General features: G+C 36.1%; 1 protein-coding gene across 18 annotated transcripts in view; it reads right to left on the minus strand.

Annotated features, from left to right (window-relative positions):
- BTBD9 (BTB domain containing 9) overlaps window positions 1–12,671 on the minus strand; it is a 357,333-nt gene that overhangs the window by 325,145 nt on the left and 19,517 nt on the right. For 17 of the 18 annotated variants that reach the window (XM_074348624.1, XM_074348615.1, XM_074348621.1 and 14 more), the window contains exons 2-3: window positions 4,562–4,773; window positions 913–1,276 (exon numbers count right to left, since the gene is read on the minus strand). In XM_074348624.1, the coding sequence (XP_074204725.1) occupies window positions 913–1,276; window positions 4,562–4,746 (549 nt within the window). In that variant the 5' untranslated portion in view covers window positions 4,747–4,773. The remainder of the gene's footprint in view (window positions 1–912; window positions 1,277–4,561; window positions 4,774–12,671) is intronic. The other variant, XM_074348625.1, reaches the window with a different exon arrangement.

Genomic DNA, 12,671 nt, shown 5'->3' on the forward strand with positions numbered 1-12,671 from the left:
TGAACAGCTGTAGGCATCTTGTACCTAGTCTTTCTAGTACATCTCCACCCATCTTTAATAAAATAACAAGAAAATGGCAATGTGAGGAGCCGTCATTCCGTAGAGCTTCTTCAGAAGAGTTTACACTTACAAATCACTAAGACACAACTCACATTTAAAATTCAAAATCTTTCTTTCCCCACTAGTACTGCACCACCAAATGTTTGGTTCTTGGGTTTCTAAACTGATCTCCAGCAACACTGGGGCAACCCTCTAAGATCCTTGCCTCTAAAAATTCAGTAGGATAATAAAAATCATAGTTTACACTCAAATCAAGTTGTGTAGCTTTTCAAATAGGTTTTTCTCATTTGAAATATTCAGGTTCTAGGAGGGACACAGAAAGAGAAAGGAAAGATAACTACTAGGGTTCAGAAAAAGATTTGAGAAAAATAGTTTTATTCTAGCTACTATATGGTATAAAATATTGTACAATAGTGAATTTTGAGCCAAAAAAAAAAAAAAAGCAGTGACTTAAAGACATCCAATGAGACATCAGATCTCCTTTACGAATTTTCCTTCTTGTAATAGTGAATTACTAGTTGCACTCTCTGTCAGGGAAAACACAAAACTAAAAATAGTATGCAGCACCACAAAAAAGACTATTTGACTGTCATCACATTGAAAACAATCACCCAGCAGCACAGTCTCTTTTGCAGATAGAACTCCAGAAGACCCTTAAAAGAAAACAGCAGAAATCTACCTCCCTTTTATATAACCTAGAGTCTCAGTAGCCAGAGGCAGGTGACTGGCCAGACAACCTCTTCCACACCAATGGTTTTTATTTTTTTATTCTTAGTCCACTGCTATATTTCTACTGTACAGCTATAAATAAAACAATGCATGCCAGTAAATTACTTGTAAGAAATGACACACCTTGGAAAGGGAGAGGAAGCCTTCACTTGAAAGCACCTCCTGAGCATTTCTGTCCATAAACATGCAGCACATGCAAGTTAACTTGGGAAGTGAGTAGAGACTGGCAACATCAAAAGTCATACAGACATTCTGAATGTTAAGTATGGTGCAGAGATACTCAGAGGTAGAATCCTCCAGCTCTGGAAATCCATATTTATGAGCCAGGCTCAAAAAGTCCAGCAGCACCTCCTCCTTCTCATCTGTCAGCGTCGCCCGCCCAGTGTAGATGTATTTAAGTAGCATTGTGAACGCTTCTGCAGTGGTATCTTGGAGAGGGATTTCGGCTTCAGGCTGAGACTCTCGCATTCCACCATACAGTAATGCTCTGCACATCAGAGATGAAACACATGAGGAAAACTTCAAACAGGATTTGCTACAAAATTATGAAACAACAGTTAACAACATTATAAAAACAAATTTGTTTAATGACACAAAGATTCAGATGAAGAAATGCATAGTAATCATTTTAAATAGTTCTCTAAAGAAAGTAAGAAAAAGAAAAACTACTTTGATTTAATTCTACAAACAACTGAACTAATGAAATACCCTAAGAGCTCAAGAGATATAATATTCATTAAATAGAAAGATGAAAGTGCCATTTTGAAAGGAATAGGGAAATCAATAAAAACTTGTTAAAGGTCAAGAAGGTAGTTTAAAAAGTAAAGCTCTATAGGAAATGACATAATCAGATAAAAATATTAAACCAACCAGGTGCCATTCTCCCCTGTCACACTGGCAGAAATTAAAAAGCTTGTTAATATTCATGCTGCAAAAGCAATGGAAAAACAGGTTCTCTCATGCACTGCTTTGGGAGTATGAAGGGGTACCCCTTTTCAGAAAGTAATTTAAGTAATATCTATTCACATTTAAACTGTGCATACCCTTCAACTCAGTAATCTCACTTTTAGGACTCAATAATACAGCAAGGTAAACATAAATGTATAAGAAGATGTATTGAAACAACAGAAAAAATCTTCAGTGTCCATCAATAGGAACATGGTTGGAAAAACTGTAATACACACATTCTGTGCAGCCTTTAGAAAGACCAAGGGAGATCAATATATACTGTCTTGGAAAGATGTCTAGGATACAGTAGGTAGTCAGGTTGCAGATCTCTATGTGTTGCATGGGAAAAAGTGTGTACCACATAACTATATTTGTATGCACATAGGTATATACAGATGTATCTACTTATACTGAGAAAAATTGAGGGAAATTCATATTAAACTATTAACAGTGGTTGTCCCTAGGGAGTAGGATTAGATGGCTGGGAGGGAAGGATCTTCATTTGTTACTTTATAAATTAAAAATGAAATTGATGATGGGATTATGGATGATTTGACTTTTTAATTTTGTCTTTCAGTATTTTTCAGATTAAAAAACATCCCCACATTATTGCTTATGTGCTCATCTAAAAAGTGAAAACTAGACAAGTAATCCAGCCAGGTAATGAATTTGAATATCTACCTCTATTACTCTAGGAGAAACTGTATGAGCCAATTAAAGTTTCCAACCATCAGGAGAGAACGGGTGGTCAGGGGAGAACAAGGGAGCCATGCAGAAAAGGAAGAGTAACAAGTGAGAAAGAAAACATGTAAAAGTGACAGCAAGAGAATAAAGGGGCAAAATGAAATTCCCCTGCTTCTAAGACTCTCAGAGCAGGACTAGCATTTCAGTTTCCCTCCACGCTTGCCTAGAACGCTTTCTACCCTCCCCTATGACAGGACATTCCTGCTTGCTTCAAGGAAATAGCTGAAACTACCCAGCAAAAGATTCACAAATATTCTGAGCATACCTCTTCACTGGGTTATACTCTGCCTAAAAACAACTGTGAAGGTTTCCATTAATCCAGAGGGCATCCAACCATGATCTTAAAGTTACTAGACTAACAAACACCTTCCTGGGGAGATCTTGCCAAGACCTATTTCCACTCCAGTGTAATCCATGGTACTTACTTGGATTCTCAACACCTTAAAAGCGGTTTGGATGAGGACTCCTTGGAACTCTAACTATGAACCCTCAACTTGTGGGAGGTTCTCTCCTGTACAGTTGGCTTATCCTTCTCTGGAAATTGATAGGTTCTGTGACAATACTTGTGAAGGTCTCTCCTGACTACTGACAGTTAACTTTCCTTTGCATGTGAACAGTGTCAGCAATGAGAATCGGTAAGCAATGACAATGACTCTGAGTTCAGCCTAGTGAGCCATCAGGTATTATAAAGGTTCAATACCCAGGAAGAGACATCAAGAACAAGGTCAATAATAAGTGAGGGGAGTATATTCCATTCACTCAATATGACCTTCAAACTTCTAAAAGTACTTGGGTCTGTTTAAGAATATACTGATCACCTAAAAGATACCCAAATACAGTTGTGTCAAATTGTTTTTGAAAACAGGAAGGTATATAATGTTAACAAATATTAAACATAAGGCTGAAAAGTTCTAACTTAACAAAGAATAGATTGAGTGGAAGAAAGAAAAGGGAAAGGAACACAAAAGTGTGCAGAGGACAGAGGCTGGTAAAAAATCATGACTAGACCAAGGCCAGCTGCCTTGCCTTGATAGGAGCGTGTTAACTAGAACTGTTAATAGACTCCTCTCTTTTCTAAGCTCCTGGCTGCATCTACAATGGCATTTTATATGGAGATAGAACACTCCAAAAATGTTTACAAAGTACTATAAGAGTTCTAGCTAAACAGCAAATATTTTCAAGAAATACACTATACTATAATGTATGTGACTCTACTGGTTTTGCTGTCTCAGTTAATTCTGATGGTAAAAATCAGACTGCAGTTTTCACTAGAAGGTAACTGAAATTTTCTCTAAGCCTTTGTCACCTCAATTTTTAGATATCAAGTTTCACAGGCAAATCCATGATTTTACAGATAAGGACTCTATGGACTATATGGGTTTATCCAGGATAAATGATCACTCAATCAATAATTCAGTGAAAATTCCATTTTAGCTAACATTAGGTAAAATGCAGAGTAATTAGACCTCAGTTTAACATTTATAACCCTGGAAATTAAGGGTCTAAGTAACAGACAATAGCTATGTATATGCAGAATTTTTACATTAATTAAATACCTGTTTAGTTTTAGTTCTAATATAACTATGAAACTTAGTCTCAATAAATACTTAAGTTTCCTTTAATTGGAGGTTGTCAAACTGCATGTCTTAGAGACAGGTCTGTCGGGCTACCTGCAAGTCCTGGACCTTAGGAGTCTGAAACTACAAGGAATACATGTCCATTGGCAAGCCCAGAAGTCAGTCTATCTATACAAGAGGCTTATTAGCCATCAACTGTGAGGAGAAGATAAGGGCAACAAAGACTCAGCCTGAGAAATATTGTTGAGACCTTGAACAGTGGTTGATTGTGTACAGTCTAGCCTGAGAAGCCTTCTATTCCTATGGTTCTAAGATAGCTCCTAAAAGAAAAAGGTGGTTAAAAAAAAAAAAAGTCAACAAAGATGAAATGCTTACAGATGTTGAATTGAAGGACTGCTAGAATTTATCTGTATGCTTTGTATGGTTTCATATTCTTCACAGAGTGGAAAATACCAATGTTTTCTACAAGTGACTTGAATCTTCAAAAAGTAGTATACACTTACCGAAAATATTGGCACCTTGCTGCTAAAATTACCCTGTGGGCAGGAAAACGTTTCTTTTCCACAACAAATGTGACGTCGCCATATTCTTCCCCAATCAACAAGGCACCAATATGTTCAGACAAAATGTGCACATGATCAATTTCCCCCACTGCAGTAAAGGGGCGAAGAGGGTGGCTGTTACTCATCTTGTAGAACAGATGATAGTCACAGATCTATTGTACAAAGAAGGGGTGAGAGTTAGTGAGGGTAGAGAAGTACACGTCAAAAGTCACATACCAGAAACAGAACTAAGTTAAAATTTAAAGTGCTTTTAAAAAAAAGTCATAAAAGAGAGATTTCATCATTACTGGTATCTATATTAACCCATTTATTCTGGGAAGTAATTCAGCCTTTTTCCATTAACTCCACTGTCTTCACTACCTTATCACACTGGGAAAGTCAGGGTCTTCAAACACTAACAGCACTTGGAGCCATCACAAACCAGAAAACTGTGCCCAAAATACAGGTCCCTTATTTTTCAGTATCTCAGGAAAAGGAATATCAACAACCAGAAGAGCTCTTCTTTTAGCGTGGATATATTTAATAAGGTGGGTATAACTAACTAGACCCAGTAGAAAACTCATTCAGCCTAGATCTAGAACTAAATCACAAACAGAATAAACTAAATCATCAGATTTCAAATAATTTCAGAGGTTTTGGTCTGAAATTATCTTAAATATTTTATTAAAAAATTTAATCTTCTGAAGTTGCAAAAGTAACTGGACACTTATTAATGAAATTTTACAGTAAGTATTCTAAGCCCCCTCAAAGAAAGAATAACCCCAATAATTTTCTCAAGGCTGTATCCAAACTTGCAGCTCTGATGATCAGGTTGCCTTTGTTTATCAGAATATCCTCAAATTAATCTCATTTACAGGCACTTCCTTTTGTATGCAATTCCTTTCTACAAAGGTAACTGAAAATCAAAGGGCTAAAACTTGATTAACAGATTCACATGTTAGAAAGAGGAGTTATGCCCTTTGAAAGCTAAAAATGTTGATACTCTTAAATCTCTACTGCATTTGCGGTAGTACTTTTTCAGGTGTAAGTAACCCAGCAAGTAGATGAGAGTCCCGACTAGCATGCAGGTGCCTGAAGTGAAGATACATGACCCAGCTACCCTTCCATTGCACCAGAAACTGAGGGAATTGAGACAGATATGCTCTTTTCACTAGACCTCCACACCTTGAATTCTTCACTGGTACCAGGATTAAAGGTTAAGTTGTCCTAATCTTTAAACTTTGACATCCAGATCCATTACTAACAAGGTATGTGAAAACTGTCTTTACTCCCTCACGGTCCAGTCTCCTCAGTTCCCCGCTATTCCACTCCCACCCCAACCGAGGGAGCAACAGCAGGGAATACAATGTAAAGGAACATGGAAGGTGAGTCAGGCCAGGAGACACTCACCTGAGGTAAGTAAACAAGTTCCTGGCCCCCTACAGTACAACCATCAGAGAGCTACCAGCATTCTCCTCTCATTGCCAAGCAAATCCCTCGTCCTCAACTGCAAACTGCATTTGAAAGCCCTAAAAACTGAATCATCTCCAGTCACCTGTGTGTGAAAGACCAAATTCAGCTTAAGAGGATGCATTTAGGAGTGCATTTAGGAGTGTCAGCAGGTCACGAGAAACTCTGTATCTAGACTGATACAACAGTCTAACAATGGACTGGCAAACTTTCTGCAAAGGATTGGAGTGTGTGTGTGTGTGTGTGTGTGTGCACGCGCGCGTCGAGAGAGAGAGAGAGAGAGAGAGAGAGAGAGCGAGAGCGAGAGAGAGCGAGAGAGCGAGAGAGCGAGAGAGAGAGAGAGAGAGAGAGAGAGAGAGAGAGAGCGAGAGAGCGAGAGAGCGAGAGAGCGAGAGCGCACGTGAGAGCAAGCAAGCCATACGGTCTCTGTCGTAACTATTCAACTCTCGCTGGGAGCCTAAAAGACAGCCACAGACAATAAGTAAATAAATGAGCATGGCTTTGTTCCCAAAAAACTATAGAAAAGGGCTAGATTTAACCCTCAGGCTATAGTTTGCCATCCCTGCTCTAACATATGATTAGGGATTAACTGTACTCTAGGCACTAAGGGTCAGACTGGTTTTGCTTTTTGTTCTGGTTTCTGGCTGGGTTACCCAAATGATGTTCAAAATAACATGTCATTTCCTATGTCAGCCATGAAATTCTGAAAGCTACTGGTACCTGATTTCAAAATCCCATTCTCCTTCAACATGAACTCTCACGTCACTATCCAATACTTCAATGATGGTGCATGACTCCAAACAAAATAAACAATTTCCCAGGCTGAAAGGATGCAAGGCATATACACACTGAATATGTTCCCTGGTATCATACTATCTTAAAATTTTATCCAGAACATGGGTAAGACTCAAATTATTAACTAATGACTCTTGATGGATAATGACAGATTTTTGGTTAACTAGTTCAATGGTAAATTTCTAATTCTTCAACTGATACATAACATTAATACTACACATATAAATATGTATCTTAATAGGTTCTCCATATCTGCACTTTTTTTCAGATACACAATTTCATTTTGCTAAATTTACATTCTGATTACACTTTTCCAACTGGAGACATAAAGCGAATATTGTTGAGAATACAAAATAGTCATGTAGTATGCAATAAACACAATTTTTATTGGCACAGAGAAATAATTTTAATTAGACCAGTGATTCTCAATGAACTTGGCACACATTGGAATCACACAAGGAGCTCAAAAAAAGAAAAAAGATGCTTGAGCCCCACTCATCAGAAATTGATTTAATTGGTCTGGAATGTGGAATCACTTATTCTGAAGTGATTCTAATGAGAAGACTAGAAAACAGCCACTGATCTACACTCTGCTGTTTTAGATTCACATCCCCTATTCGGGAGCATAAATATACAAACAAAATAGCTGCTAAGAAAATTCATTTAAGATATGACTCCATTTTTAATCTTACCGCAAAGAGGCAAAAGGTGCTAACAAAGTTTTCAATGCCGCAGCATGTATGCAGAAAATATCTTTATCTTATGCCCTAGCTTTTCAACTAAATGATAGTTTGGGTCCATCTACTTGCATTAAAAAAGCATATTTTAAAATCTGATGTGACCTTTGTGAATATGATTCTCATGTGGTTGTCACTGTTTTCTATTATAAACAGTTGATTTGGTGACCTTGGCAACTTTTGAATTTTTTCCTTTAAATTCTTGTGTTTTTAATTTGGCTGGCCAGTCTATCTGAAAGCTAACACTCTTTACAGATAAACTTTTATGAAAAATTTTAATGTTTTAATAAACAGTTTAGGAAACTAAGAAAAAAGCACATTTTAGAAACCACACACCAATACAGTTAAAACTTTAAACCATCAATTTTAATTTAATAAATAAAACTGGGGAAAAAAATGTAAAGTACATGAGTAAAACTATTTATTGACTTGTTTCATAAGCTTTAAAATTTATTATTCAGCCACTAAAGACACAGGGCCTTTGACAAATGTTCTAATTTCCATGAGATTATTTCCATAGCTATAATGATAAAGTTACATTACATTTTTAAAATTATGTTTTACAACTCTTCCACTGCCTTTTAATACCACTGTTTAGTCCTGTCATATGAAAAGGACTCTCATGACAGCATATAGCTGGACTCGACTGTGATTTATTATAGCAAAAGAATCAAAGCAAAATCAGCAAAGGTTTTCAAAAAGCACAAAGGGCAAAGAGTTGGGCAAACCAGACACAAGCTTCCAAGGGTCCTCTCCCAATGGAGTTACATCGAGTGTGCTTAATTCCCCTAGCAAGTTGTGACAGCACATTTAAATGTTGTCAACCAGGAAGCCTGTTAGGGACTCAATGCCCAGGGTGTTTAATGAGGGCTGTTTGCATAGGCAGCCCTTGCCTGGCATATATCCAAATTCCAGACTCTTGAAGAAAGCAACGTTCAACAGAAGCCATACTATTTGTATAAGCAGTTTAAGTGAGCCAGTATTATCAATTAATGGCAGAAAGCCTTCTAAAAATCTAAGTTCCCAGATGCCAGACAAGGGTCAACCTTGCAAGCAAACCTTTCTAAAGATAGTGGTTCAGTCCTGTTATGTTCTCTTTCCCGTGTAGTTCCAGAAACAACCAGAGTATCTAATAAGGTTAGCAAAAGCACTGAAAACAAGAACCCTAAAAACCTATCTGACACATATAAATCTCAGATTTAGATAAGAGAAAGGGATACTAAGAAAATAACCTACCCCATCTGCCCAAATGTATTCCTGACCCCTGACCTCCCAATATGCCAGATTCAAAAATTTCATGAACAGGTTTCTTTAAAACTTCAAGGATCAGATAATTACAATGTGATTTAAACTATTCCTGTGCACATGAAAAACAAAGTTTCCTGCTTCTTATGAAGCCAATATAACCCTGACATGAAGATGTGACCATACTCATTCACTCAAAAATCAGTATAAATGAAAAAAAAAAGCTATGTAAATATTGGAAAATAGAATTAAGCAGAAAGATTCATGACAAAGTTGATCAATTCCTAGAAGGGCATATGAATATTAGGAAAAATAACTGTCATCAAATTAAAGGGTTAAAGGAGAAAAAAATCATATACTTAGCTCAATAAACGCTAAAATCCCTTTTTAAACAATCATTAACAAGCTTATTTTGAAAGTTTTAATTGAATAGGAATAAAAGAATACTTCCTTAACTTGTTACATATATACATAGCTATCTATAATAGACAGAAGCATCTAGTTAATAAAACACTAAAACATTCCTAGAAAGTTCAAAAATAAGACAAGAATTTCAATTTGTAACTATCATCATCTTTTAGAAACAAAAGACAATACAAGTAAGAAAACCAAGTTAAAGGGAAATGGATTAGGAAACAAATAGGGAAATAATCGCTATTTCCTGATAATCTGATTGCCACATGAAAAATCCATGAGAACCAACTGAAAAAATATGACAAAATAAGATAGGTCCACTAAGATGACCACACAAAATTATTACAGCTGACCCCTGAACATGGGCTTGAACCATGTAGTTCCACTTAGATGCACATTTCTTTCAATCGGAAATGCCACAGTACTACACAATCCACGGTTGGTTAGAATCTCAGATGTGGAGGAACTGGAGATACAGAGGAACCTCAGATACAGACAGCTGACTAAGTTATATCTGAATTTTCAACTGTGCAGAGGGTAGGTGCCCCAATCCCTGCGTTGTTCAAGGGTCAACTATAAATGAAAATACGTAGTATCCTTTCATGTCCAAAACGATCAGCTAGAATATATGAGGGAAAAGAACTGCAATTTATAATTGCAAAACACATGTAATACCTAGGAATAAACTCATAGAGCATGTAAAGGAAATTATAAAACTCTGTTGAGGGATTTATGAAAAATAAATGAAGAGATACACATTGGAGATAGAAAGAGCCAATGTTGTTAAGAGACCAATCATCTCTAAATCACCATATGAAAAAAGCATGTTTGATATTTTACTGTACTTCATACTGTGAACAAAAACAATGCCTTAGTAAAAGAAAGCAAAATTCAACAAAGCATGCTTGGCAGGGTTATACAGTTAAAAAACAATCAATCTGAAAAACGGGCAGACATACCAGAAAACTAAGAATGAGAAATGAGAATTTCGTATTTATCAAGGGGATTTTTAAGTTGAGAGAGACAGTTCTAAATACAGGAATTAAATTAATCCTGATCAGAATCACAACAGAGTTTTTAAAGTAAATTGGGATAAAATTCATTTGAAAGAATAAACATGAGATTTCATATATATTCTGAAAAAGTACAATGAGAGGGGGACAGTTTACTGGATGAGAAAGCAAATCATAAACTAGGGCAATTAAAACAATGTCATGTTTGAGAGACAGATCACTGAGACATATTAGTCTAGAAATAAAGCCAAATATACATAGGAACTCAGTATAGTATACATAAATGTAGCATTTCAATACAGTGAGAGAAAATATTGGTTTTCTTCAATTAAAAATGTTGGTCAGTCATTATGAAAAAAGTTGGATCTTCAGCACTTTCTGTAACACTTTAAAAAAAAGAAAAGAAAATTAAAAAAAAATTTAAACCCTGAAATGTCCATTTAATGGGAATTGGATAAACAAATAATGGTAAGCCTACACAATGCAATATGATAATAATGATTTAAAAAGAATAAAGTTACTTTACTGACATTGAAAAAATCTTAAACATGTCTTTACATGCAAAAAGGCTGTACAATAATATTATAATAAAGTCTCACTTTGTTAAATAAATAAAAAGCAAAAACCAAATTGTTAACAAGGGGGTTGTAGGAAAAATTTTTACATAGTGCACTACAAATTCCTGCAATGTTTAAAATTTTCATAACAAGCATGCTTTATTTGTAATAAAACTATATACAACTATCTCATAACACTGGTCACTAAAATTACAAAATAAAATAACAAAAAAAAATCAATTTGTATATAAGACAGCAAGTGTTTTAAATCGCTACATCCAGCAGGACCTGATTTAGTGACCAAGACAGAATGGTAAGCAAAGGGACTATGTATTGTCTCCACAGGTAAAAATTAATTAACAACTTAAAGGCAAGGACAAAAAGTTCATTACACTAAGACAGGCAAAAAGCAACGAATATCAGACACCTGGGTAGCATGGCCTACTAGGACACTCTATCTGACACATCACAAGTAAAATCTTCACCTTAGAGATTTTCAGTAAGACTTTCTAAACTTACAGCAGATTTTCTCAGATGCAAACAGTGCTCTGAGAGTTGCTCCTGTTGACAGTCCCAGAGTCTAAACTTGCTGACATTGACAGGATAGGGCAAAGGCAATCTATTCACTCAAGCTGTTCCTTCAAGGCAAGAGAAAGGAGAAGAGTAGGAAGGCAGGGGGAGCAGGGACTTACACTAAGAGAGGGAATGGTACCGTTCATTATTATCATATATAATTTTCAGTTGAGGATTCTAGACTTCCTATGAATTTATTTACCAGATATGGTGGTATTGAAACTGCGCTGTGTGTGTGTGTGTGTGTGTGTGTGGTTAGTTGATTCTCTTGGATTCAAATGCATCAGGAAAAAAAGAAGACTAAAGCAGCAGTACTAAATTCTCAGGGTTACTGACTGTTTATTATGCAATAAGAAACTCACACCCATTTGCTCTAACCAAAATAAACAATATCCATCAATAAAGTGAGAGCACCACATGTAGTTCACAATGTTATAATGTTACAATTGCCTCTTAAGGAGTTTGAAAAAACCAAGTTAACCTAAATATCAATTTCTTTACTTAAAGTTCACTTCCAGCAGAACTGTTTACAAATTTTTCTTTGACAAGGGCTTACCACATTTTTTAGAACTAAAGTACACTCTCCAGAGTTTAATCAGGACATAGACAAAGAGCAAAGTTCCACCAGGTGGAGACACCAATGAGTCCTTGAATGCTGTATAAATCTTCCCTGGGAAGCCCTCTCTGCCTTGCATATTTCCTGACTGAAAGAACTTTATGCGAAAAAAGACCTTCTGCTCTTTAATTGCAAAATATGAATGATCTTTCTCTTGGGAAAAGAGATGGCATTTACAAGCATATGGTTTAGCAATTTCTTTCTGCTCTTGGTACCCATGAGGTGTATAATTTGAAGTAGTATTCCTTAAACTTTAAATTAATACCGCTTGGGGAGATAATGATGTCCTGTCTGCATCTTAAACACTCAGAAAAAAAAATCACATTCTACTTTCTCATGGGAAGGATCCCTCACTTCTTTTGATATATATTCCCCTCTTGTCATCCAAAAGTCTGAATAAACAGATGTAGACTAACCATACTGTTAGGTGTAACCTTGATTCTGATATTCTACAATCCAATTCTAAATCTTGCAGAACAGTAATATCACTGGGCAGAAAAGTGCTACAGTGAGAAACATGACTGGAGTTCAGGGGTATTTTCTGGTCTTGGGATTCCTGAAATGTCTTTCTTTGGGAAAGATTAAATGAATTCGAATGTCCAGTCCAGCTCCAAATTCTTATCATTCTATGATTTTATATCTGTAAATAAA

Source organism: Camelus bactrianus, chromosome 20 (assembly GCF_048773025.1).
Source record: "Camelus bactrianus isolate YW-2024 breed Bactrian camel chromosome 20, ASM4877302v1, whole genome shotgun sequence".
NCBI lineage: Eukaryota > Metazoa > Chordata > Mammalia > Artiodactyla > Camelidae > Camelus > Camelus bactrianus.